General features: G+C 39.7%; 2 protein-coding genes across 4 annotated transcripts; both read left to right on the forward strand.

Moving 5' to 3' along the window:
- The first annotated feature begins 4,456 nt into the window (after nt 1-4,456).
- LOC308393453 (uncharacterized protein) lies at nt 4,457-10,262 on the forward strand. The gene is made up of 8 exons (XM_080877223.1): nt 4,457-4,526; nt 4,636-4,761; nt 5,803-7,762; nt 7,860-8,032; nt 8,110-8,330; nt 8,686-8,812; nt 8,888-8,985; nt 9,156-10,262. Exons 3-8 carry the CDS (start codon nt 5,821-5,823, stop codon nt 9,364-9,366), a joined length of 2,772 nt encoding a protein of 923 aa, XP_080733349.1. The 5' UTR covers nt 4,457-4,526; nt 4,636-4,761; nt 5,803-5,820; the 3' UTR covers nt 9,367-10,262.
- Nucleotides 10,263-11,777: 1,515 nt separating this feature from the next.
- ccdc149a (coiled-coil domain containing 149a) lies at nt 11,778-26,285 on the forward strand. Of its 3 annotated transcripts, none has more exons than XM_080898912.1 (12): nt 11,778-11,912; nt 12,836-12,997; nt 13,409-13,447; nt 15,043-15,150; nt 15,237-15,353; nt 17,028-17,200; nt 18,456-18,528; nt 18,743-18,827; nt 19,417-19,561; nt 19,748-19,824; nt 24,024-24,170; nt 25,095-26,285. In XM_080898912.1, the coding sequence occupies exons 1-12, from the start codon at nt 11,862-11,864 to the stop codon at nt 25,652-25,654; spliced, it is 1,737 nt and encodes a 578-aa protein (XP_080755038.1). In that variant the 5' UTR covers nt 11,778-11,861; the 3' UTR covers nt 25,655-26,285. The 3 variants fall into 3 exon arrangements, with proteins under 3 accessions (XP_080755038.1, XP_080755039.1, XP_080755040.1); XM_080898913.1 differs by having other exon boundaries at nt 24,066-24,170; XM_080898914.1 differs by lacking the exon at nt 24,024-24,170.
- Nucleotides 26,286-26,450: the final 165 nt, after the last annotated feature.

The raw sequence follows: 26,450 nt of genomic DNA on the forward strand, positions 1-26,450 counted from the left end.
TGTGTGAAGTTTACATCCTTAACTTTGAAGATGTGCTCTTTTGTATCCTCCAACAAACGACTTTAAACAGCATGGCACATTCTAGGGCGTTAACTGTACTGCACATTTACATGACATGTGCATTTAGCCTTTGTGTACCTTTATTGTTATCAACACTGTCCTTTTGGGACAAAATTAGATAAAGTTTTGAAAGGTTTGTGTCTTGACTCTTTTAAGACAACAGTAATATTTTGGGAAATTGTGATTGCCAAAATCAGACTGACTTTATATTGACATGGTATCCCTGTGAGGGTGTATACTGTCGATATAGACTGCAATTTTCCTGTGGAAACAGAAACTTTCCTTTTAAGAGCATTCTGAAGTTATTGAAAGAGTAGTTCAAAATGAAAATTCAGAGGGCTTTTACTTTGAAATCCAAAAGAAGCCCCCCTTGATAATGACGGGGTACTACTAGAGTATGAGGGTGTGTCAACTGGATCTAATGTTAGAGTGTGAAAACAAGACTTAATGATATTTGTTATTATGCACTTAACCTGTCTGTTAACGTTAAAGCTAAATTCACTTGATGTTGGCTTTTATTTTGAAATCAGAATTCAAAGGCTTTTATTTTGCAATCAGGTTTCGACGTGGTGGAGGCTGGCAAAACTACTTCTCGAAATTTCAGTATTAAGTCACCATAAGAACTAAAAATCTAGAACGAGGGATACTGTTTGTTCATCATGATTTTGCAAATATTCCAACCAACAATGGTGATACAAGATCACAGGTGAAATTGGATGATGACTTGTTGGTTCATGACTGTATGTGAAGCACATGTGTGACTGCATGTATTTGGATTGTCTCACTGTTATTCATCAGGTGACAGAGGCAGCTCTGCCATGTTGTAGCTCAGAGGTGAAGAGGCGAGATCACAGGTGACTGACTGATGATTTGGTGCTATAGATTAACTAGTATTTATTATCATGACAGTTGTTAGCCTGCTGATGTAAATTGTTTCATTAGTGTATATTTGACAAAGAATCTGAATTGACACATCTCACTTTTTATATGGCACGAATCAATGTGTTATTTTATCAGGTGGCAATATGTCCTAGTGCAGTCAGAGGGGAAGAGCCAGGGCCAAAGGTGAGGCACATCAAGCACAGAATAATAATTGTAATCTGAGGATAAAACGCAGGTACTGAGGCTGAAAGAAGCTTCAGTGCTCTCAGAAGACTAAAAAGATGGCTAAGGTTAACAATGACTCAAATGAGATTAAACAATGCTGCTTTATGTCCACCAGGAAAGACTGGACAGTATAGATGTAAAACCAATATGCCAGCAGTTTATCTCAGTTAACGAGAGGAGAAGGCATGCGTTTGGCTCCTTCACATAGTGGACATTGAGTTGTTGTGTGGGACACCAGTAGTCCATGTCTGTTGCTGTAACAGTAGTTCATGTTTAGAATAAAAAAAATCCCAGCTCACTGATCTGATAGAGGGCAGTAGTGCCTAAAATGTTGCATAATTTTGCTGAGAGATCTTTTACTTTGTGGTAATCTTAGATAGGGATGGGTATCGAAAACCGGTTCTTGTTGAGAACCGGTTCCCACTGTTTCAATTCCTTGGAATCGTTTGCCATTTTTGCAAATGATTCCCTTATCGATTCCAGTCGCCCCGAATGACGTCACCACGTTGCGGAGCGTCATTTACCTGGCAGGAAACACGGTGCCTAAGCGGCTCAAACACTCAAAAGTTTGGTTATACTTTACGAGAACGGATGACAACAGGGCAACTTGCAATACTTGCAAAGTAGATATTTCATTTAAGGGAGGAAACACTACGAATATGCAAAAGCATTTGCTCACAAAACACGTGATAACCTTAAATGAAGTTTTTAATTCCGCTCCGGACTCGTGAATCTCAACCCAGCAGCAGCGGTAACGTTTGCACGTCCTCTCCCGTTAATGTGGCAGGTAAATAATCAACTAACAGTGCATATTATGTTAGCGCGATCTGCCTCATTACAAAACCTGCCATTACTGTGCATTTAGGTGATCATGATGAGAGAGACAGAGTCTGGCTCAGATGCTGGCAGCTCTCGCTGCAGTCTACCGTTAGCGTCTCCTTTCAGGCCAGGATAGACGAATGTCACCGAGCAGTGACTAAGTTTGTGGTAAAAGGCTTGAACCCATTTGCCACAGCAGATGCCCCCGATTTTGAGTGAATGTGTTTAATTGTAGGCAGGGACATTACTGGATATTCTTGTGTAATTGCTACAGAATAATTTATGTTATACTTTGTTATTGCTACAGAAGAATATTTATTTTATTATTTTACATTTACAATATTTTTTCCTGGGGCCCCTTTGACACCCCATTGAAGAGCCGTAGGCTGTGGATCTCTTAAGATCTCACTGTTGGGTTTGTAAGGCCATGTTACTCCTAAATTTCTATCTTGTTCAAAGAGAAGATATAAAACAAAGTTCTAAGCTAATCGACCTTAGTGTTCTCCTTTTTTAAAGAGAATCGATAAGAGAATCGATAAAGAATCGAATCGTTAAACAGAATCGAAAATGGAATCGGAATCGTGAAAATCTTATCAATACCCATCCCTAATCTTAGATGAGTAGTTTTATGGACAAAAGCCACCAGGTCATTCAGTGTTCCCTTAGTGCTAATGTATAAGAGATGTTGGTGTACTATAACTCAAGTAATGTTGTTAAGTCCTTAAAGTCATATTCTTTTATTGTCATGACTGTATTTGAAGCTATGTTTATGTTTGTATGATACCTGATTTATATGAAATATGGCTGAAGTAACCTAAACTCTAAAATACTTAGTCAGTCATTTGTTTAATAGTAATTTAACATTATATAATTCACATGTAATACTATGAATTGTAATTTTAAATGGTTTAAAAGCATGTAGAATAGCATATGTAGGCAAGTATATTTCTCCTTTTTTATCAAGAAGCAAAGACAAAAAGGGGGAAAAAAAGAAACAGGGCAGGGTTCGGTGGTTGAATCATCCGTCCCCACCAATGCCAAAACCAAATCTACGCCCTTGCCATGATGCATTGAGTTTTTCCTTTCAGTCACCTTTCTCACTCAGTATGTGTTAATAGACCTCTCTGCATTGAATCATATCTGTTATTAACCTCTGTCTCTCTTCCACAGCATGTCTTTCATCCTGTCTTCCTTCTCTCATCCCAAGCGGTCACAGCAGATGGCCCCGCCCCTCCCTGAGCCTGGTTCTGCCGGAGGTTTCTTCCTGTTAAAAGGGAGTTTTTCCTTCCCACTGTCACCAAAGTGCTTGCTCATAGGGGGTCATATGATTGTTGTGTTTTTCTCTGTACCTATGAAGCGCCTTGAGGCGACTTTTATTGTGATTTGGCGCTATATAAATAAAATTGAATTGAATGTCTTGTGTCTTGGATTTTATGGCTTGATGTTTATGTCATAATTCTAAATACCTGTGTGATCAATGAGTGATCAAAAGGTAGTTTCTGCTTCTTCTCTTTACCAAGCTGACCTTATTGAATGAAAAGCACCATAGACACCATATTCTGTCCACGTGTCATCTATCATATGTTGTTGTATGAGCTATCTTTTGCACACAATGTTCTAACTCTATTCTCTGGCCATGGCAGATCACTTGTCATGATAAATATTCTAGGTTACACCCCGTCTTTCTCAGAAATACATGTAGACTGTGATAATGTTCTTTGTATGGACCTTTTCAAAGGTAACAAAACTAATAAAGACTACCCGGTTGTTTGCACTTTAATTTATTCCAGATTTCTACTGAAAGTACTTAAATAGTGCTACACCTCTAAGTATAAATGAGCAGTCACACAACTGTATGTTTTCTTTAAAAAAAAAATACACCTCAGTGTATTTGTCTAACATTCAGACACACTCAAACTTACTACTTAATACTGGGAGCAGTATCTTGCTGAAGAATATGTTGCTTGTAGCCTTGAACAGCCAGGGATCAAACCACTAACCTCCCGATTAATAGAACACCTGCTACCTGCTCTAGCTACACTAAAGCCAACCTAAGGATACGCCTGTGCATCCTTGATTACAGTTCCTTCTGAAGTCCTGATGCATTTTAGAAATCGGGGCATCGTTCAACATGAAACACTAAGACAGATTTTTTTTCCTTTTACCACCATACCTAGTGATTTTTTTTCTACAATACTGAGCATAACTAAACCAAATCTATGTCAATCTGAAATCTGTTCCCGTCATTTTCTTTGATAATATGAGATATCTTTGTTGTTTTATCAAAATGTACTTTCGTATGTTGTGATTAAACCGAGAGACCTGATAGCTCCCCCACCCCAAAAAACATTCAAGAGTAAAACCAAATTAATGTAACAACACAAACAATCTCCCAGCAGTCTGTCCAACAACAGCAAGTACAGACTTCATTGCACGGCTTAAACCAGACGACCCGGAAGAGAGGAGGAGAGGAGTAACAGCGTCGAGAAGCAGGAAGGAAATGCTGATATGACGCGTTTGAATTCCTCACCTTTGGCGCGGTAAATTATTTCTCTTACCGTTTTCTTCTAACGGCATTGCAAAATAATCTTTATGTTCGCGTAAAAACAGCACACATTGTAGACCTACTTTTTTTTCTTAACATCACAGGATTTCAAGCTTACTTGAGACCAGGATAAGTCTGAATTCTTCAAAGTGTACGTGTTGCGCCGAAGTTTTACCGCCTTCAGTGTTCTCAGCCTGTATTTCCCGTTGCGCATCCTCCTGAGATTTAAAGTAAGGATTCTTATTCAGTTATAGTAATCCGAATGTTTTAGCAAAATATGATAATTTCTCTGTGTTTTCTATGTGTAATACATTTACTTATATTGGTAAACAGGCTGTAGTGAACAGGATTTAAAGAAATGACCTTTTTACAAGTATCTATAACTCTTTTTTTTCGTAGCTACATTATAATCAATTCATTCCGTTTTGACGTAACATCTGATAATACTGAAGTTAGCGGTAATAGTCGGCTGTCCAGTAATGTGTGTCTGTGATCGTCATAGCTGAGGCTCCCTGTAATAATATTTGACTGCGTTGGTATTTTTGTTTTGTTTGTTCTTCCTTTTGAATCGTTCCTGAGGCCCCCTGCTTACCCACAACCCAAGTCAACAGGCTTACTCCCGTTTGTACTGTTTTCTACGATAATGATCACATACCAAATCACTTTGTTTAAATTTCTAAATTATTGAAATACTAATGTCATAAAAACCTTCAACAGGAAATGTGAAGGGGGAATAACGTCTCTAAATCCCAACAGTAAATTTCTCTAGTCTCATTCTGTAATGAGAGATCATGCCTTAAACAGCAGACACCCACACTGACACCAAAAGTAAAGTTTCTTACAGTCCTACAACAGTTAAACACTTAAAATCTGTCATTTAGCCTATGGATAACTGAAAGAGACCTTAATTATTGACTGAACTACCCATACATACTTCAGGCCCGTGTAAAGAGTGTGGCATTTGATAGTTTAGATGCAGTTTGTTTTAATGCAACTGTTTTGCACTGTAACAAGATGTTGTGCATCTTCTCTCCAGGTACTGTATGTCATAACACAAAAAACCATAGTCACAAAGGAATGGAGATAAGACAAGGTCCTGTGTAAACGCTTTAAAACACAGTTAAAGGCTGCACGCACAAAACCTCCATTTGTAGTCTAAATAGAATCTTAGGCTTCGATAGACATTTATAAACAGCTATTAAAAAAACAAAATGAACATCCTTTAAACTACAGTTTTAATGATTTTAATGCCAGTGCTTTCTCTTTCACAGGTAATCTGATGCAAAAACATGGATATTATCACTAAAGTACAACTGAGAGTCTCCCCACCAACAGAAACACATCCTATAATCCAGTGCATAACTAACAATGACCTCAAAGAGCTCAGTAAATTACTGAAGGACAATAATGTTAATGGAGTTTACCCTTGTAGCAAGTGTAGTGATTATATAACCCCACTGATCTCCGCTGTTGTAAATCACAACAGAGATATCTGTTCTTACCTTTTGCGTCAGGGTGCAGACCCAAATGTACCTTCTGAACTCCTATGGGCACCTTTGCATTATGTCTCACTGTCCGAAGCACCTCTTTATTTTGTAGATCTATTGCTTGAGGCAAAAGCTAGCCTAGATGGATGGGGTCCTACTCCTCTGCAACAACAGATATTCACACCAATGCAAATTGCAGCCATTAAAGACAGGGAGGATATCATGAAAAGGCTCATCTCTGCTGGTGCTCTGGTGACACTGCCATCCAAAAAAGATGCTCAATGGCTTATGGAAAGTAAAAAAATATCTCAGATGATTAATCACTTTGCATCAAATGGAGATAGAGTGTGTTCCCAAATTAGACATTTTTTGGATATGGAAATTGCTATTTGTGAAAAAACATCTGATGAAGTTTTTAAAATGTTCAACAGTCACATGTTGTTAGAGCATCCTAGGTCTCATCTGACCATGATTGAAATCCTTTTTACTCTTACTGGGAGATGGAAAGATAAATACTGCCAGGCTTGCATTAAATGGCTAAAGAAAACTGGAAATGTGAATACTTACATTGAAGGTGCAGCCAGTCGCTTTCCAAACATCCCCAAGACACATGTAGAGGTGGCAGTTGAAAGTTTGAGTGCAGTTTTCTGCACAATGGAAAACATATCAAATGAGCATGCAGTAGCTGTAGTTCCACAACTACTGAAACTGCTTTGCTTAAAAGAGAGACCTGACATCTGTGAATCAGTGCTACAAACACTGTATGTGATAACACAGAAAACAAAAGGCACAAAGGACTGGCACGTCAACTTTTTAGAGAACTTATGCAGAACAGTTGCCCCTTTTGTAAATGAGCAACACTCCACTAAGATCAGGATTTACACGTACGCTATATTCGCAAACCTGGTGTCAGTTGAACAGACAGCAAATATTTTAAAATCAGTGGGCATAACTTCAGTGCCCGAGGACATACTGACATCTGTAGAAATGGAAATAAATGAAAAACTGAAAGAGGTGCTGAGGAGTCTGAAAAAGTATTTCAGCAGGTCAAGCTCAGAATGTGAGGGAAATGCAGTCTCAACTTTAGTCAGGAAGAAGAAAAAGAAGAAGAAAAAGAAGGAAAAGGCCCAAAAGCAAGAAGACCCAAATGATGAAGTTTCCACTGCAGCAACTGAACCAACAACAGAAGTTTCTGCTATGGAATCAACTTCAAATTTAAAGCCTTTTAAATACAGCACCAATAAAAATGCAGAAAAACAAAAATGGCTTCCAATCAGCAACAGGTGGAAGGACAAACTGGAGATGCTTGCTGGCACAGATGACAGTAAAATATCCAGAATCAGAAGCATTATTTATGTGAATGATGCAGAATTCAGAATAGCGAAGGGAAGTGATGGTACTGAAGTCTTCTTGGGGCTGAGAGAGGACGGCACAGAAGTTGCCATCAAGAGAATGTCTAAAAGCAACTATGAAGTGCTGAAGAACGAAGAAGGAATCCTACGACTTCCTGAACTCGATCATCCTTATATCGTACGATATGTTGATGCTGCAGAGGACGAGAACTTTGGATATCTTTGTCTGCAACTTTGTGAATACACCTTGGAAGAACATATCAAGAATGATGACCATGACCCACAGATGTTAAAGAAACTTGTCAGACAAATTCTTGAAAGTCTAAAGGTGCTTCACTGTGGAAATCCTAAAATTCTTCACCGAGATCTCAAACCCCAGAACGTTTTGATTGGTGAGACATGTTTGAAATTCAGAGAAAAACAAAACAAAACAGATGTCATGAATTAATGATTTATTTTCATGAGTTTTGTACTTTATTCCTCCTGCAGATGTTACTGGGAGGGCAAGATTAGCTGATTTTGGCATAAGCAGACGCTTACTCAAAGGCCAAACAACTTTACGTACATGCAGTGCAGGAACCAGATGCTGGATGGCCCGAGAGACTTTAGCAGAAGAAGCGGAAGAATCTGTCATATCATACAAGTCAAGCACTGACATCCAGGTAATACAGGTCCATTAAACTTGATTAACTGAAAGATGCCTTGGTAAAAATACCTAAACTGATGTGCTACTGTTAAGGTGGCAGGCATGCTGATTTATTATATCCTCTCTGGAGGCAACCATCCATTTGGCAAATCCTTTAAATGTGAGTCAAACATTTATGATGGAAAGTACAGTTTGGATCATGTTCAAGATGTGGTGGCAAAGGATCTCATCGAGTGGATGATCAACAAAGAGCCAAAGGACAGACCCAAAGTAGAAGAATGTTTAAACCATCCCTTCTTCTGGACTCCGAAAGAGTAAGGAAGTCATGCTGTAACAGAATCTGCGATTTCTAGTTTAACTTTAGTAAAGCAAGAATAGATTTGCTAATGAGAGCCTAAACTGTGAAGGATTTTCAATCATTTTCCCACACATGGTGGAAAGTTTTCAGTCTGTTACTTGGCTTAATCCATATGTTGGGAAAATGAGGTCAAACCGTCTTGTACTCAGACAGGCACGTTAACATTGGCAGCAAATACTAAATTTGTTTCATACATTTCTGTTCTTGTCTTTTTAAGCATGACTCTTTTTTGCTGCTCCTGTTATTATTCAAGATTTTCCTCTTAGTTTTATGTTGTTACTTATAAAGCGTAATTTAAGCTTTATTTCCAGGCAGTTTGAATATTTGAGGAAGACCGGCAACAGGGAGGAGGTGGCAAACTGTCGAAATGCCGATGAAAAGCTGATTGGTTCACTAGAAGCATGTGCTAATGGATCCTTCAAACTGTGGAAAAATAAGGTGACTTACAGATGAGAGGTCAAACTTTTGTATTCCTAAAGTCCAGTTCATGACCACCATGTTTTGTTGTTGCAGTTTCCCCAAGAGCTGCTTCAGAAGATGGATGGCAGAAAGCCGTACCCTGAAACCACACTGGGATTACTGCGCTTTATACGCAATTTCCATGAGCATAAGTAAGTTAAACTAAATGAAAAACATTATTTCATGAACACATATTCATATGTGTATATATATGAATTTCTTGTAACTATATGCACATATCACAAATATTTCTGATACTATGACAGATTTGGAAGCTTACTTCTCTGTTACTACTCATTAATAAAACTTTCCTTGTTCACAGTCGTGAGGACGCTCCTCACATTGAGGTATTGGTGTTATTTCCTGATCTCTTTGGGTGTGTTTACAAGTTTACCAAGGATAAAGGCTGGAATTTAGAAGGAAAGAAGGAAATGTTTGAAAAAGAAGAAACAAAGGACATTTGTACCGCCTTTACAATAATGTCTACAAGTACGGACGACCCTCTGAGTTTCCCAGTACAAGAGTCTCAATAGTGACTTTAAACAAAGTTGAATTCAGTAAGGATGAAGGCTGTCATAAAGGCCTGTACAGCATGACAACCATTCAGAGAAAATGTATATAAGCAAATACTATTATTAGAAGTACAGATGTTAATGAAAGCTTTGAAGGATGCTTTATTTTGTTCAAACATATGTGTATATATAAGAACACCACAGAAACCAAACTAGCAAAATTTGTTCTGCACAATAAGCCAAAGTTTTGCACCTGTTGTTCATTGTGACCACTTTCCAAATCCTGATAGAAGGAGAGATGGTATTTTAAGGGAGCTACTAGTACTAGATGTCAGTAATGTTATTTGTATGGTTTTATATTTAGTAGTTAATTTAAAATGTGCTATTATGGTGGCTGTATTTGCAAATGTTAGTGATAAAAATTCTTTGTTACTTTCAGCTTTAGTAGATAGATCAGTGGAAAAACGACAGGAAAGCAGGGGCAGAGAGAGAAGGGGGAAGACATGAGGCAAAGGACCGCGGGTCAGACTAAAACCTGGGCCGGCCCTTCTCGGCCATATGACATGTGGGCGTCTGCACAACGCGCTGAGCTAAACTGGCGCCCAATAAAAATAAAAATACACTGGCGATACTTAAGAATAAATTCTTCCACTTCTGTTTTTATAGACAGTGTTATTCCAGATAGGAAAATGATAAACCTACTTTTTCCTTTTTTAATGTATTTTATTTTGGTTGTGTGAAGCAAATACATAGCTTAAGTATGCATTTTCATTTTTGAAAATTTATATATAACATGTCAACTGTATACTAGTACTATGCACTATGCCAACTTTTCTATTCATGTATTTTGAATTAAAGTGAATGTCATTGAGAATTTACCAAATATATTAGAATTTGTATGTTTTATTAAAGATTTTATCTCATGTTCATATTGTAAAAAACTGCAAATTTAATGTTTAGTAGCTAAATAAATTCCTTTTTTTTTTTTTTTTAAAGTTGAAAGATGTGCTTCTTCCGTTCGCCAGCATAGTTGAAATCAGGCTTCAGAATGTGGAAATGCTGAATTTCATTTAATTTCATTCAATTAAAAACATAGTAGCTTGCAGATCTGAAACCTGAAACCAAAACTGAAATGTCTTGAACCTGGGTTCTTTCTCAAGGCCAAGGGTGAGAAACTTGACTGGCTTTGAAAATATGTCCAGTTGTACAGGGGCAAAATAACCCCTCAGCACTCTTGTGCATGATCTCAAAAATATTTTTCATGAGTTCATGACCTGCAGTCAATTGTTTTAAGTATAACTGAATACTAATCTGTAATGGTGGCTATATAGTGCCAATACATTCCATTTACAGCACATGCTTTACTATGTTATTAACACTGAATGAGCAGTGGCCCTTGTTTGTTTGTTTGTTTGTTTGTTTGTTTGTTTGTTTGTTTGTTTGTTTGTTTGTTTGTTTGTTTGTTTGTTTGTTTGTTTGTTTGTTTGTTTGTTTGTTTGTTTGTTTCAGGCTTTTTAGAGTGAAAACGCCTGGCCTGATGGTTCTCAGCAAGGTTTTCTATAACAGGTCGCCTTTCAACAAGCTCCTGCCTTTATAAGCTGATATCTGGTGTTTGCGAGGGGTATCTGATTGGTATAAAGTTGGTTAAAAGGGGGGCAGGGCTAAACACCTTAATCAGTCTGTATTAAATTTACTATATAAACTGCCTAGGGTCCCTGGATTAGCAACAGCTTCTGGAAATGATGTATAATTTCACACAATGTGTATAATTTCTTGCAAATTATACACATTACCAAATGATCACTATAGACCTTATAGTCAAAGGAGCTTGCAAAGAAAAGCGTCTGGACTTCTTTAAGTTGCTTGAAGACGTTTCACCTCTCATCCGAGAAGCTTCTTCAGTTCTAAGGTGAAATGGTGGAGAGCCCAGATTTAAACCTGGTGGGAGTATCCCTCCCCAAAGTATATTAATAAGACTGATTTATCTAATTATTAAGTTTCTAAAGAAACCTGACGTTACTGGAACCCCCTATAGACCTTATAGTGCCCAGGCCATCACTGTTTACAAACTTTACAGGGTCTATAGACATAAAGAAAACAGTGCATTTTCCCCATATAATTTGTATTATTTAAGCGGTTTGCTCGTTTCTCTCCAAAAAGTGCTGAAACGGAATTTTTTTTAGTGGAAGACTTTCTGCTTTTATTATGAAGGAACCCATTTCCGCTTTATTGTCAGCTTCACTGATTCCCCACTATTTATCTCAAATCTCTTATATATATATATAACTCGAATCGTTCTTATAAAATCGTTTAGAACTTCATTGTATAAAATTGTCCAAAACTGAATTTCTTCAAATATAATATTATTTTCACAGACGTACCGGAAGTCGTTTCCATGTTTTGTCTTTCTGCGTAACTTGACAGCGGAGGCTAAGAAAGTGACGTTGCAGGATAAACAAACGGATGAGGAGAGGGGGGCTGGTGTGTCGTGACATTTTTGCAAAATATTACGAATAATGCAGTCTTCCAAGAGGAGTGAGAGTGACTGGCAGGGGCTAGTCAGCGAGGTAAGTGAGGGGGAGAGACCGTAAACAGCTGCAGACACTGACCAGTTTTATAGATGTTTCCCGGTGTCCATATGGAAACGAGCCTCTGTCTCTTAGCTTTCATACACCTGGACGTTCATTAATACACGCACGAGCTCAACGTTTTTTGACACCGGTGGGCTCTTCATTGATGGCTTCTGCTAGCTATTCCGTTAAGCTGATAGCATACGACTGTGTTGGTGCAAATACACCAACCCACCCCTATATGATGATGCTACTGTGTACAGATAGGGTAGACCCACCTGTGGGCTCGCGTTTAACCTGTTAAGGGTATTACCGAGTAAGCTATTTGTATATATGAAGGTAAGCGTGTGTATATTTTGACGCTAACGCAGTAATTTAAGCTTGTAGGCTAATTTAATTAGCACTATATGCCGCAAATATCGAATAACCTGCACCTTTATAACATTTGACAGACCATAGAAATAAGAAAATAATTAGCATTTAACGCAGTAATGAAAAAAAAAAGTTTGTTTGTTTTGATTTATTTTACTGTAACTGAAAGACATGGCAAGCACTGAACTTAACAAAACTACTACAGCACACCGTGCTGTATGATAGGAGCTGCTATTTGGTTATAAGCTGGTCTGACTGCTATCGGTCTCCACTGTTCATTATTGTGGGCCTTATCTGTACGTCAAACACTTCACTCCAGTGTGTTTTTCCACCTGTGGGAAACAGGTTAGGGTTGGTTTTGTTTGCACAATTAATGTAACCGTTCCCATCACAGAATAAGATAAACATAAAGATACATGATAAAACCAAGAACAAGCTTGATACAGATGTTACATGTCCAGCTGTGGTCCCTGAAATAAACATTACTGCCAATTCAGTCAACAGTAATATATCTCATAGCACCATGGCTCGTGCATTGTTTGCTTAAGTTCTTGGTGTGTAAGCGGAAGTTGGAGAGTAAGAAGGAAGCCCTCCTCATCCTGTCCAAAGAGCTGGACACCTGTCAGCAGGAAAGAGACCAGTACAAGCTGATGGCCAACCAGCTGAGAGAACGCCACCAGGGACTCAAGAAGAAGTACAGGGAACTCATTGTGAGTGGTTCAGCCTTCAAGGTGGTACTTTTTTGTGACCACCCTTTAGCATGAAGTATTTTACAGCCATGAGCAAAATGAATCGACAGTCCGCTCCAAGATGTTGAAATTCATTTTCACACTTGTGGTATTTTTTGTCATGTTAACAGGATCATTACTTTGCTTAATGTTGCAGATCCTGATCTGATTTTGTCTTTATGTATTTTCTAGATTTCTTGAAGGAATATCGATTTTTTTGTGTAATTCTGATAGAGTTTCTCTATTCAAGCCCACCCCAAAAAAAGAAAATATTTTAAATTTTTTGGCAGCAGCTAAACGTAGATATTCAGTTTTCCATTTACACGCTGCTACAGTTTATAGTATTTGCTGTATTATTGCATCTGATGATAAAGTCTTTTTTTCATGTTTCAGGATGGTGACCCCTCTTTGCCACCTGAAAAACGCAATCAAGTAAGTTTTAATTTTATTAATACATATGCTAATAGGTACAGTTAAATGAGGTAATGTCTATTAAAAATGTGTGTAATTCATAAACAGTTAATCCAATGCTTATGTTAAATTCACAGCTTGGTTGTTTATTTGAAATTCTTCGTGCTGGCATACAGAGGCCATTTCTTTTGTGCTGCAGGATAAATATCAGGGTGTAGGTTAATCAGACTCCTCTCTCTCTCCTTATTGAATGCACTTAAGTAGGTGAGAATTCCAGACTATTGTTGTTCTAGGGTGGGTGTGTCTTCTACAAGTCCTGAGGCCTGCACTATGAAGCAGGATTTTGTCTTTTCCAGGTAACTCCCTGGTTAAACCTGACTTTTCTGTACTGCAAAGGTGGCTCACTCCTTATCAGTGTACATCGCCATGGTAACATATGCTGTGAACCTAACCTGCTATGGAGCAGGATGTTTCCCAGATTAGAGATCAGCAGGCATGAAATCCTCATCTACTGACTGCTCAGTTTTCTGGAAAATAGTGGCACTATCCATGGGACCTCTGTGCACGGGACAGAAGGACAGAATAGGAGCATCTAAAGTTTTTTTTTAATGGCATCTGAAGTCTTTGTCTTTCCTTGATCAACATCAGTGATAAATCTGGATTCTTAGATGCAACTTTGTTCCATGATTTGTTTTCTGTTAGCTTCACTTCCACCACTAGATCTATAGCTGAGAAAATAAAAAGTGAAACTGCTCTCTAAACTTAATGATAGAGTCGTGATATTGACAAGTTTGTTAATATAGAGAGTTTGCATCTTCAAATAGCCTAAACCTTATTAATATTGTAAGCCTTTTCCTGTCTTACTGCCCAAAGCTCTGAAAGTGCTCACACATTCATTCAACACTAAACTGCTGTACAGTGCTTTTCCTGTCATGCTGCTGTGTTATCTGAGGCACTTGTGTTGGTTTTAGTCTGTATTATGTTTTTTTAACCTCTTCATATTTTTCGTACAGTATAGTTTTATTTTCCTATGCAAGATGACCTACTCTGATGCCAGTAAACCCATCGATAATTGCTATTTCTGAATGTTGCCAATGCCAACCCTTTCATGTGAACGCGCAGGGGAAACCTTGGATTAACTTAGTGCCTTGATAGCCAGCTTTGTGTGACTGCTTATCCTGACTGCCAGTGTTAGGTTAAGTGAATCCAGATAACAGAAAGATGTTCTGCTGAACTTGCTTTGTAACATAGGGCCCTGCATGACTCTGTCTTATTGTGCTTTCAGGGACAGCGTGACACTGAACAGTTGCTGGTTGAATAGCACTATAAAATACAATGAAATAGTAACAAAACACCAGTGAAATGAAAAATGAAAATACTAATGTGTACACTAGATGGCACTAAATAATTGTCTCTTTCATTAGAACAGGATTGTGGACTGGCTTTGGTTTTATCTCTGAAATTTTGTGGATGTTAAGATAGGCTTTTTTTTTTTCTTGAGTTGAAGAAGGAAAATGTTTGATGCTGATTAAATGTGATTTCCTGGGGTATTTGAACCTTGTCTGGCCTGGCACAAGCTGTTGTGCATTCACTCTTCTCCTCCTCCTGCTCTGCAGGTGAACCTGGCTCAGCTGCTGAGGGACTCAAGGGAACGAACAAAACAGCTTGCCGAGGAGGTGAAGGAGCTCACTCAGAGGCTTGCAGAGGCCCAGGGGGATAACAAGGTGAAGTAACCAGGGGTACTCGCACAAATGTACATGGAGATTAACTATTTAAGAGAAGTAAAAAGTTGAACTTCTCTTTTCTGCAGCTCCTGAGGATGACCATTACTCGACAGAGGCTGGGGGATGAAGAGGTCGGGGTGCGTCACTTCCCCGCCCATGAGCGTGAGGATCTGGTTTGCAAGCTAGAGAGAGCTGGGCTACAGGTGGATGTATTTCTTACCTCAAAGCACTTTGATATGGTTGGCAATTAATCCTTCATTTTCAGGTCCATTTCTTCTTTTGTGGAATATTCATTAGGATGTTGCTACAGGATTAAGGAAAAGGAGGGAACTCCGTCCAGGGACATGTCATTTACAAATTTAATCCAAAAGAAAGACTGTTTTTAAAAAAAAAAGAAGTCAAAATCACTACCTAGGACGTTAATTATTGGTAAAGTCCTAAGATCGCTTTGTAACATATTAGCAGTTGCACAGTACTGTCAAATAATACAAATAAAAGCATTTTCTATGTGGGGTGGTGGAGCTTGGTTTGAGCTGTTTAACCAGATGCTTAAAGTCCTGTTTTCTGACATATAACTCCATCAGTAATTTCCATCCACTGTTCACTTTTCCTGTCATAGGGAGTGCTCCAGTGACACTGACGATTGATGGAATAGTGAAACATGTTTGTAGTTTCCACATTTAGCAGGAACTTTTTTGTTGCATATCTTACAAAGCCTTGTGCTTAGTTGGAGATTATTGAAGTAGCTCCCTTTTTAGGCACTAAATCGCTCCAACATATACTTGGTCTTATGTCTTTTTTTTTTTTTATCACATAAAACTTTATGCCGGTGTTGTTGCTGATGACATGATATGGCACAGCTCTAGTTATCCCTGTCACTTCACAACAATGATCTAGGTTTGAATCTTTTGTCCATTCAGGGTTTGAAAATGTGTGTGTCATTAGGTAAATGGATGTAGGATGAACAGGGTGAGTGTAAATGGCAATTGAGTCCAGTAGTAAGTGATTCAGTAGTGACAGTTTCTATTGAAAACCAGTAACTGGTGCAGATTGTAACTACTGTAGAGGCTTTAGAGTGTTCTTTTCTGCTTTTCATAGTCTTGGTTGATTGGGTATTGTCGTAACCCTGATGGGTCGATGTTGACATGCAAGTTATTGAATTTGATAACTCGAGGATGAAGCAATGTAGGAATTTTAAATCTATTCCATTGGTGTATCTACTTCATGACCTCGGCTCAAGGTCAGGAGTCAAAGGTCAAGTGTTCATTACACTCATTCAAAGGTTAAGTTGTCCTACAGTTTATGTAGAGAACAATGTAGTGACTTGTATCATTTTTAACTACATATTAATAAGACTGATTTATCTAATTATTAAGTTTCTAAAGAAACCTGACGTTTCTGGAACTGTTCGTTTCTAGTCAGGGCCTCATGACAGACATTTATTATAGATTTCCTCAGTAGACGTAAGCTCAGTAATTCATTCATTTTGTTTAAAACTTTCCATAGTGAATCACACTTTTTGCTTGGAAATACACTCGGCGCATTACTGTCCATGTGCTTTGAATTTAATTTCAGAGTAGAACATTTTATTATTGGCAGAATCCTCTCTGCACATTAAACACAGTAAATGTATTAGACTGATAAACAATACTTCCTCCTCTTTGAAACCCGCAGTGGAGCCACTTAACTGTTATCTACTAGAGTGGAAGCTGCTCACTTTAAAACAGCAGGGGAGCTCCTGAGTTGCTGAAGGCTAAAAACAGTGAATGCAGCCTCAGCAAACTCTACTTTAATGAGCAAAAGCTTTGAAATATCCATCACGTGAACGTTTCCGTGGCTTCCCTCACAAACAGTTCTGCCTGTATGCCTTTTTCTAGATGGAGGAGATGGAGAACAACATGAAAGCACTGACAGACGAGCTCCAGGACGTGAAGGCTGAACGCACTGTGTTCAGAGAGAAGGCGGAGCGACTAAATATGGAGCTGAATCATATTTTGGGGAACCACGAGGCTCGCATCATTGATGTGGACGCCCTGTGCATGGAAAACAAGTGAGTTAGAGATGTGCCAGACAGAAGTGTCATCATTTGACACTTTTTAAAATAAATTTTTCAGTCCCAATACTATCTTCTAAAACATCAAAACTATTTAATACCAAACTTCGAATTTACCTAATAAACGTAATTAGTGTAAACCAACTAAAAGGTATGTTAAATCTTGAAAGTAGACATCTTTGACTTCAGTATTAACTTCATAAACTCCTGGCATTTTCTCAGCTACCTTTCATCATCACCTTTTTCAGCAGTCTTGAAGGAGTTCTCACACGCTGAGCACCTCCTGGCTGTTCTTCCTTACTCTGTGGTGCATCTCATCCAAAAGCCTTTTCAACGGTGGTTAGGTTTGGATGTCCGTGGATGCCAGGTGTTCCTGATTCTGAACACCATCCTTTTTTTGAGAGAGGGGCTTTAATGTTCCCCTATTGTGCAATAATAATAGAAGTCAGAAATTGCTGCAGGATGAATTCTGAGTAAATCATCATCAGTGTCACTAGCAGATGTCCTCACAGTATCACACCATCTTTGCCATAACTAACAATGAGAGACACGTGCATGTCCATTTCTTGTTTCTTAGATGATAAAGGTGTGATTTGCACAGTGTCCTCCAAACAGCTCCTGCTGAGATGTGTTTGGTTCCTGTGAAACTTGAGGGCTCTAATCTGAAGTGCCAATGATTGACTTGTGAGGCTGTAATTCTGATAAACTTCTCTCTTGGTCTTCCTGTCTGGAGGCAATTGTCATGAAAGACAGTTGATAGATTTTGAGATGGCACTTGGGGAAACTGAATGAACTGACTGACCTCCTTTTTTTTGAAATAATATAAACTTGTTTCTCTCTTTATTTAGATGGCCATTTCTTGTTGCTTAACTAAGCAGTACTGGACATGTTCTTCCTTACTGTACATGCGCTTCAGTGTTTTTACCCACGTCTTATGTGGTAGTCATGTTTAATCGGGGTGGACGTTAGCTAACGAAAGATCAAAAAAGCATGGATAAAGAGAATGCTTGGTTTCATTTCCATATGAATGCATTTTTTATGTTGTGACTTCTGTGTTCTACATGGCAGAGGGTGAGCTAAATGACAAACAGCAAGACAAACATAAACAAGAGTCATTCACGTTACCAAATGCTCTTTTTGACACTGCCTCCTGCTCACAGTGCACAGCGATTATACATGTAATGTGGAACTCCTCTGTCTGTCATGTGTGTTTTGACTTTGCTAGGTGTCTTTCTAATCATTGTTCCTGTAGGTATTTACATGACCGTTTAAATCAACTGCAAGAGGAGGTGAACCTGCTGAAGTCAAACATCATGAAGTACAAGGTACAGATTGAATGCTGCAGTTAAAATGTGACACAGACATTGCCTGACTCGGTGCATTTAATTTCTTTACATGTGTATGCAAACCATACATGTGTATGGTTTGCATTAAGAACGTTTTGTGAACGTTCTTAATGCAAAGGAAGTGGCTTTTTACTAAAATGTTCGTGTGAATCAGCAGGGTGAGCTTTATTCTCTTGTTTTTCTGTCCCTGCAGACAGCCCTGGAGAGGAGGAAAAACTCCAGCACATATGGGAAATCAAATAACAGTCCTCTTACTGGAGTCCTCTCAGCCAAACAAGGTGAAAACACAACCTGTTCAGCTCACTTTGAGTTCTTTAAACTCAGACATAAATAGATGTAGTATTAGCTGATCTGGAAACTGCAGAAAGGCACTAATGCGAATGTTCTCAGGCCAAATAAACTCTACAACTGATGGCGTGTCTTCAGTATAACAACCACTTCCTTTGTTTCTACCCGTGTCTCAATGGATTATTTAATAACTTCTCTTTTTGCCGATCCTCCGAGCTACTGCCGGACACCAGCTGGGTTACTAATTGTATTCTGAGTGGTAAAGAGCACCACTGGCAGGGAAATGAGCCTGCCATGATGACTGACAGTTGCTGGCAGAAGCAGCACAGTGGGCTCTGGAGTTAAAGTTAGGAGAGTGTCACCTAGAAGACATCTGTTTCTAACTCTCCATCTCTGTCTTACTCTTATCATGCTGTGTTCCCTGTCTCTTGTTATATCACCCTGCTTTCTTTGTTACCTATTTTTAACTTTTGTGTAAGTTTTATTGGGGGATTATTGGCATTTCTCTTCCCTCCATTTGTGGCTCTCTGTCCCTTTCTCTTCCCATCCTGATTTTTTCCCCCTTTCCCTCCTTTTTAGTTCAAGAGATGCTTCTGGAAGAGCAGGGCTGCAGTCTACCAGCCACGCCTCAGTCAATCGCCGACCTCAAGTCTCTCGCCACTGCTCTCCTGGAGACGATCCATGAGAAGAATTTGGTCATCCAGCACCAGAGACACAGCAACAGGTATTAAGAGTTCCTGCTTTGCCGCTGATGGCATCATAATGGTAATATTTCACCTTTAACCCCCTAACACAGTTACATTGTTTGTCTAGCTGTTACAAGAATTCTCCTCCTATAAAGCAAACACTGGAATATGACATAAGTGTGCGCACACACACACACTGACCCTTCTTCTCACCTGGCCTGCAGGATCTTGGGAAATAGAGTTGCAGATTTGGAAAGGAAGCTGAAGACCTTGGAGGTTTCAGGATTATGGAGTCTTCCAGGTGGGTCTTTGAACACCTAAGCTGTTCCACCATCAAACCTTTTATGAATCCATTAAAAACTAAAAGTAGTTCAGCAATGTTTATTTTGAGACACTTTTGTGCTTTTGGAAAAATGATCACATATGATGAGTAAAACTAATGAATCATATTAATGTATCGTTTGAAGACTACCGCTGAGAACATGTAATCTTTCCCACATCATTAGAAAACATAAATGTGTGTGTGTGTAGCCAATAAAACATTAAGATAAGCAAAAGATCAGACGTTGGCTGGTGTCAGATAGCTTTGTCTTTGCTCTGCTCTGCCTTGAAGACCAGCATCCCGGCATCGCCTTTTCACTCTTGACAATGAGACTGGTGTTATGTTTGTAACATTTAATGAAGCTGCCAGCTGAGGACCTGCGAGGCATCTGTTTCTCAAACTCGAGACTCTGATGTCTTCTTGCTCAGTTGTGCACTGGGCCTCCCACTTCTCTTTCTGCTCTGGTTAGAGCCAGTTTGCTCTGTTCTTTGAAGAGAAGTGCACACTGTTGTACTTCATTTTTATTTAATTTTTTTGGGGATTTTTCCTCATGGAATATCTTTCACGTCTAAGAACAAGAAAACTGAAAAACTGGAAAGTTGACTTGTTTTTTCTGTCTGTTTAAATCCACACAGGCTGAAGCTCCAGACACGCGACTACTTAAACTTTAAGCTAATCAGCTAAAACAGCTTTTAATAATCTTCTGTTACTATCATAGTCATCATCTACTACATAGATATTCCATTAAAATCAAGAAAAAGATAACAATGACTTTAAAGTTATTTTGATTTAAACAAATTAGGACCTCTTTTATTTTAAAGGTCTATGTAAAATCTCCTAAAATCATGGATACAGTATTGAAGTGCATCCATATAATAAATATGATTTTCAATTTAAGTTAAAATCATTTAATAATTGTCTCAGTGTTGTCCATCTGATGCATTTAAAGGTTGTTTAAATGACCCGGAGATCTTTGCTGGGATCGTTCTAGCTGGCCTGCTGGTTTAAATTCATTTCCTCTCCTGTCTTTTTCATTAATGAGCTTTTCTGTTCATAACACTGTGCCTTTCTCTCCTCTCTGGCTGCGTCTCAGGCTTGACCTACCACGTATCTGTGGGAATTGGGAGTATGTATTCCTTCTGCCCCACTTAGTTCATCCATGCCCTCCACTATGTCATGCCAGGACAAATCTGGGCAGACGCCCAGAAAACATGTCACCTCATGCCCACCGTTTACAATGCGTTGACTCCATTGACCACCAGCTCATGTGTCTGTTCATGATACCGCTGACTGAATCAGGCCGACGGAGTGCCACACACTGATGCTCTCGGTCCAGTGGACCTGTCTTAAATTTTACTCACAAGAGAAACCAAAAAAAAAAAAAAAGCGCTTTCTTTGAGTGATGCAGTTGGGCTTCTTTTAAGGGCAGCACAGTACTGTTGAGTAGTAGTAGTAGAAGGATTCGAGGCTCTCATAATACAGATGAGAGCCTTGTTGAAGACAGTTTGTCATATACAGTTTTGGTATATGAGGGTGTAAAGTCAAAGTTCTTATTATTTTATCAGAAAGTGAATTTTTGCACCACTTTTTAACCCTTGATCCTATATTTGTATTTAAAATTGAAGTATAAAAAATGCTGTATCGGCTGTCAGATTTTCCTCAAAGACACAGCTCGTGACTTTTCCTGTCCTGCAAAGACGTCCGACTCTCAGTAGAGCAAAACCAGTCCAAAAATATAAAACTATTTACCAAACGTAAAAGAAAAACATTTGCGGCCTGAAACAAGGGGACCGTGCTTGCTCACTTAGAAAGCAGTTCCCCTTTATCTCCACTGGAGGGAGATGTTGTGCCGTCTATGAAGCAGACTGAACGGTGGAGGGGCTGCGGCTGGATGGAGGTGCCCTGTCATGAGACCGTCATTCTCTCCGCCATAAAACTGACAAGCATCCATTACTGAAAATGATTGCCCACATTACAAACACATTTAGGGGAATGTGCCGTTATTAGGGAATTTGTAGACGAGGGCCCAGAGTGCCTGACGACCACGCTGTCCACCACAGTTAGGGAGACAGAGATATAGAGAGAGATGTGAGCGTCTGTGGCCTTGATGCGAGATGAAGTTGGGCTGATTGATATTAAAGGCAAACGGGATAGGATGGAGGGCCTTGGCTGCCTACCTGAGTCCCGGAAAACACTAGAGGTGACTACATTGTCTACGGATGAGAGAGAGCCAAAAACAATAACAGTGACATCGATGCGGTGAGTCAGATAAAGTTGTGATTGATAGCTTCCCCCACCCCAGTCCTCCAGTTCAGCGCCCCCACCTCCTGTGCTGAATGAGTGTGAGCTGAAATGTAACACTGCGAGTGAAAACCTGTCAGAGTGCATCAGAGATTGAAAAGACAGAGGTGGATACAGAATGCACCCTGTTTTGGTCAACTGACAGACTTTTTCCAGTTAAGAGGAAGGCATTTCCTGTCAATGTCGAGCTAGACAGCACTGCATAGTGTAAGCTCCTGTGACTAGCTGACAGCTATGTACACTTCTCCCGTTTGTGATATAGTCTTTAATATCCAGTATGATCTGGTGTCACATAATATGGAATAGTCCTTTTTTATGCGCATAAACACACATATATATTTGCGTGTTTGTTAGATGTGTTTCAAAGAGGTGTAGAGGTGGTTAGATGACGATACAGGCAGCTGTCAGTAAGGGTTCAAAGCAAACCACTGGTGCCTCCTATCTTTGAGTTCTGCACGCCTCATGGAGACACAGCTGCTGTGCTCAGTCTGGGTCTTCGTCTGCATATCCAGTAACCAGCATCGCTTTATTACTGGCTTCAAAAGGCAGTCTGGTGAAGTTTTCCTCGACTGTTCTCCTAAAAATAAATCTAAACTGTCCTAACACAATTGCAAGTTTAGATGCAGTTTCACACACTACTGGCCAGTCTTACCTATGTGATGTCGATATATTGCTCAGCATTCTAGCATCTTCCTAAATGGCACTTTTATGTCTGCCCAAAATGGCCCATATCTGCATATCTTTGGCCTTGAATGATGGCAGTGGCTCAGGGTTGGTCTGTTTGCTTAGACTCAGCTGCTGCACCACCTTATATGGATCTGATGTTACGTGTGGGATTAGATTTGACAATACTTGCCATAAAACATCATCAGGCTCAGTTTTCTGATTCGTGGGTCAAGTCTTTTTCACACAGCAGTTGTTATTAGTGCCAAAAATAGACCAGATCAAGCTCAAAGTGTATCTGGGTGAAAATATAAAAGCCTCCACAGATCATCAGTCTGTGTTGTACTGGGTTGTTGCAGTTTGCAAGAGAATAATCACAAATGATTTGTGGAAATATTGTATTGATTTTTTATGCTTTATTTAGCAGATATTTGGCTAATCGGGCTGTTTTTAGTCAAAAACAATCATAAAATTGATCTTGGTTTTGTTTTATGACAGTTTATTATTTTTAAATATCTTAGTAGTGGCCTATTGAAGTAACCAAAAGGAATGCAGTTTAACAGCCTAACAGCATATTAATGGCTAAACACAGTCTCACAGTTAAATAATTAGAGGAACTTTCTAGACAACATGACTTTTTTGTTTTTGCTTCTTTTGATTTACCCAGCTGGTACGACGAATTCTAACAGTCTCTCCCTCGCTCGCTGTTCCCATGTCAGTGTAAACATTGAGCATCCATAACAATATGGACTGTTTTCATAACAATATGGTGTCCGTTCACCATTCATGATTCTCATGCATTGTGTCTTCCAGTCATCCATTTTCTCGTTCTCCTGTTTGTTTTCTTGTCGCACACTTGAACGGTCGGAGACACACGCAGAGGTTCGCCTGTTCACAGGCTACGTGCGACGGCAGAGGCTGCTAACTTCCAGCCGAGTGTCTGTGCATATAGTTTTGTGTGTATACTCGTGACGTCTGGTTTATAGTGCACAGTCTCTTTTGAGTAGCATATGGTGTCAGCCTAAGAGGCGTGCAGCCATCACTAATGAAGACAGATGAGAGGGAGCTGGAGCCTCTTCCTGTGAGCACTGCAATGCATACGTGCGCCTGTGTTTGCATGCACCATCGTACATGTGCTCCATCCAATCTAACACTCCTCCACCCTCCAAAAAACCCTCTACATATCACTTGTTTGTTGTTCTCATTTGGACCAGAGAGTAACTGGGAGCGTTTTCTCCTTGGCGCTGATGTTACAGGGACAAGAGACAGTATCACACTAAATGAGAACCTTCAGCCAGAGCTCCGTCCTACACGTGTCACGTCTCAGCCAAACATGCAGCCCAGAGTGCATCCACCCAAAGGTGAGTGTGTAATTGCGAGTGACTGGCTTCTCCAGTCAATGATAAGAACTCCTACCGCTAATGGCGTAAACAGTGCAATTAGGCATTGCATGCTAAACACTCCTTTCTACCTTCCGTGTTTAACCCAAGTCCTTTCCCTTCCCGCCTCCACTTCTCCCTGCTCCTCATTGGTGCAAGATGCCCAAATGCCATGGCATTTTGGAAATGTGAGGCAAATTCTCGCCCACTGACATTCAGAAACTTCTGCCATGTTCTCTTTGAAAGAGGGTGGGGGGATCAGGGTGGGAGGACTATAAATATGGATGCCACTTCAAGTAATGTTGCTTTCTTCTTGCGTGTTTTTGCGTGTCTGTGTGTGCGTGGGGGTGGGGGGACTCTATGTGTGCAGTCTTTAACCTTTTTGCCTGCACATCCACAAATATGGGTCAGTAATCCCCAAAGTGAGAGCATATTTTGGCGAAGAAGCAGAACTAAGCTGTTGCTATTGCTGAGATGCAGGGCGTCACACTTGTCTTGCGTCCCCTTGTCTGGGGCACCGCTGCTATATTTAGCCTGTTGCCATGGAAGCACTTCAGTCACATAAGTAATTGAAATAAGTTTCTACATTGACACTGTGATCCAACTCTGAGAGAGGAAAGTTTTTCTAGCAGAATCAATACGGGCTTTTTCATTTGTGGCTGCTGTTTCGGTTTTTTCATGCATTTTAAACTCTTGTCTAATGCAATTTTTGTTATATTGTTTCGTGTGTGTGGTTTTTGGGTTGGTTTTTTTTATTACTGTTATCAGTTATGACAATAATTATTGTCTCTAGCTACTCATTAGAAAGTTTTCCTTTTTTATTTTTCTTTAAAAAACTTTTTTGGCTCCAGCTTCAGATCAAGTGAGCGATTAAAATGACCAGTCATCTCATCTTCCTTTTCCCAGTTCTTTTAGACGACAGAAGTTCACATGAATCATCTTGGGAGTGCCACACCGCTGGCGCTGACCTTGGCACAGATGGTGTCAGCAGGGAAGACGCACCTGCACTGCACAGCAGCCTGGAGACTCTTGACAGGGTGGAGACGAATGGGATTGACAGAAGGGGGGGGGAGCTGGTGACCCTTACAGAAGATGCAGGCGTAGAGCTGGAGGAGGGGCGGAGCCCTGTGGAAGAGGCAGGGCATGAGATAGAAGGAGTTGATGATGATGAAGAGCTGGGTTCCACAGTGGAGGAAGGAGAGGAAGCAGCTCTGGCGCTGGATGTCCCACAAACTGAATCAGACCTTCAGTGGCTTTCAATTAAACAAGCTTCTGTCAGTCATTCGGAGGTGGGTCAGCGGCCCTGTGAATCCCAGAACAGTGAGTCCGATAACGTACCTGAACATGAAGAAGCCTCTGTGTCAGCTCCAGAGAGCCAGGCTGCAGAGGTGTCGAGTACAAGAGAGTGGGACGTTCAGTGTCCCTCTGCACAGAGTGACTCCTGTCATAGTGACAACTTGGCATGATCCAACCGAGAAGCTTATTTAAATCCTCGTCCTTGTCGTCGTTATTGATGATTGCATTAATCATCCACTGTTGCATTCCCACAACACAGCCAGTGCTCACGAGCTGTCTTCTCCACCGCTTTAGTCAATAAAAGAGAGAGAAAGCACTTTTTCAGCCACCACTGACAAAGCTCGAAGTGCACTTTGTATCCAGACAAGCTTGTTGCTGCTCAGTGACAGAAAATCTTCAAATCGATGGAGTTGCAAACTTCATGCCCTGCAGGAAGAATTTAGCTAGGAAAATAACAAATATGGCAACATGCGTTCCTATGCCCCATATTTCCTTTCCCCTGCGATAAGATAATCCCACTTGTTTGCTTTCTTCTTCCTAAGGGATGTTAATAAACTGAATGCTGCATTTTTTGTCACTCTTAGATGAGTTCAAATTTTCATACCAAAACTTGTAATGAATGTGCACATAATTGTGAATTATTTAATCTTAATACCGGAGATTCTATTGATGTCTGTTCAGCATTATGGGTGAATCTTATTAATGAGTCCATTTTTATTTTTCCATATTTAACAGTTGATTTTTGAACTACACTACATGTGCCTTATATGTGGAACTCGCTGATATTTATAAATGTATAAACCTGCAGCATTGGTGGTTGTCACTTTTCTTTTCACAGATTAAGCTAATACAGACTTTCAGTCATGTGAAAAAGAAAGTTTTCATAGGAATCTGTGCACTCTTATAAATACGTACACCTCATAATTGAGTAGCTTCTAGAGCCACATTTAGCAGTAATAACGTTAC

The sequence above is a fragment of the Rhamphochromis sp. 'chilingali' genome (genome assembly GCF_963969265.1).
Source record: "Rhamphochromis sp. 'chilingali' genome assembly, chromosome: 1".
Lineage (NCBI taxonomy): Eukaryota > Metazoa > Chordata > Actinopteri > Cichliformes > Cichlidae > Rhamphochromis > Rhamphochromis sp. 'chilingali'.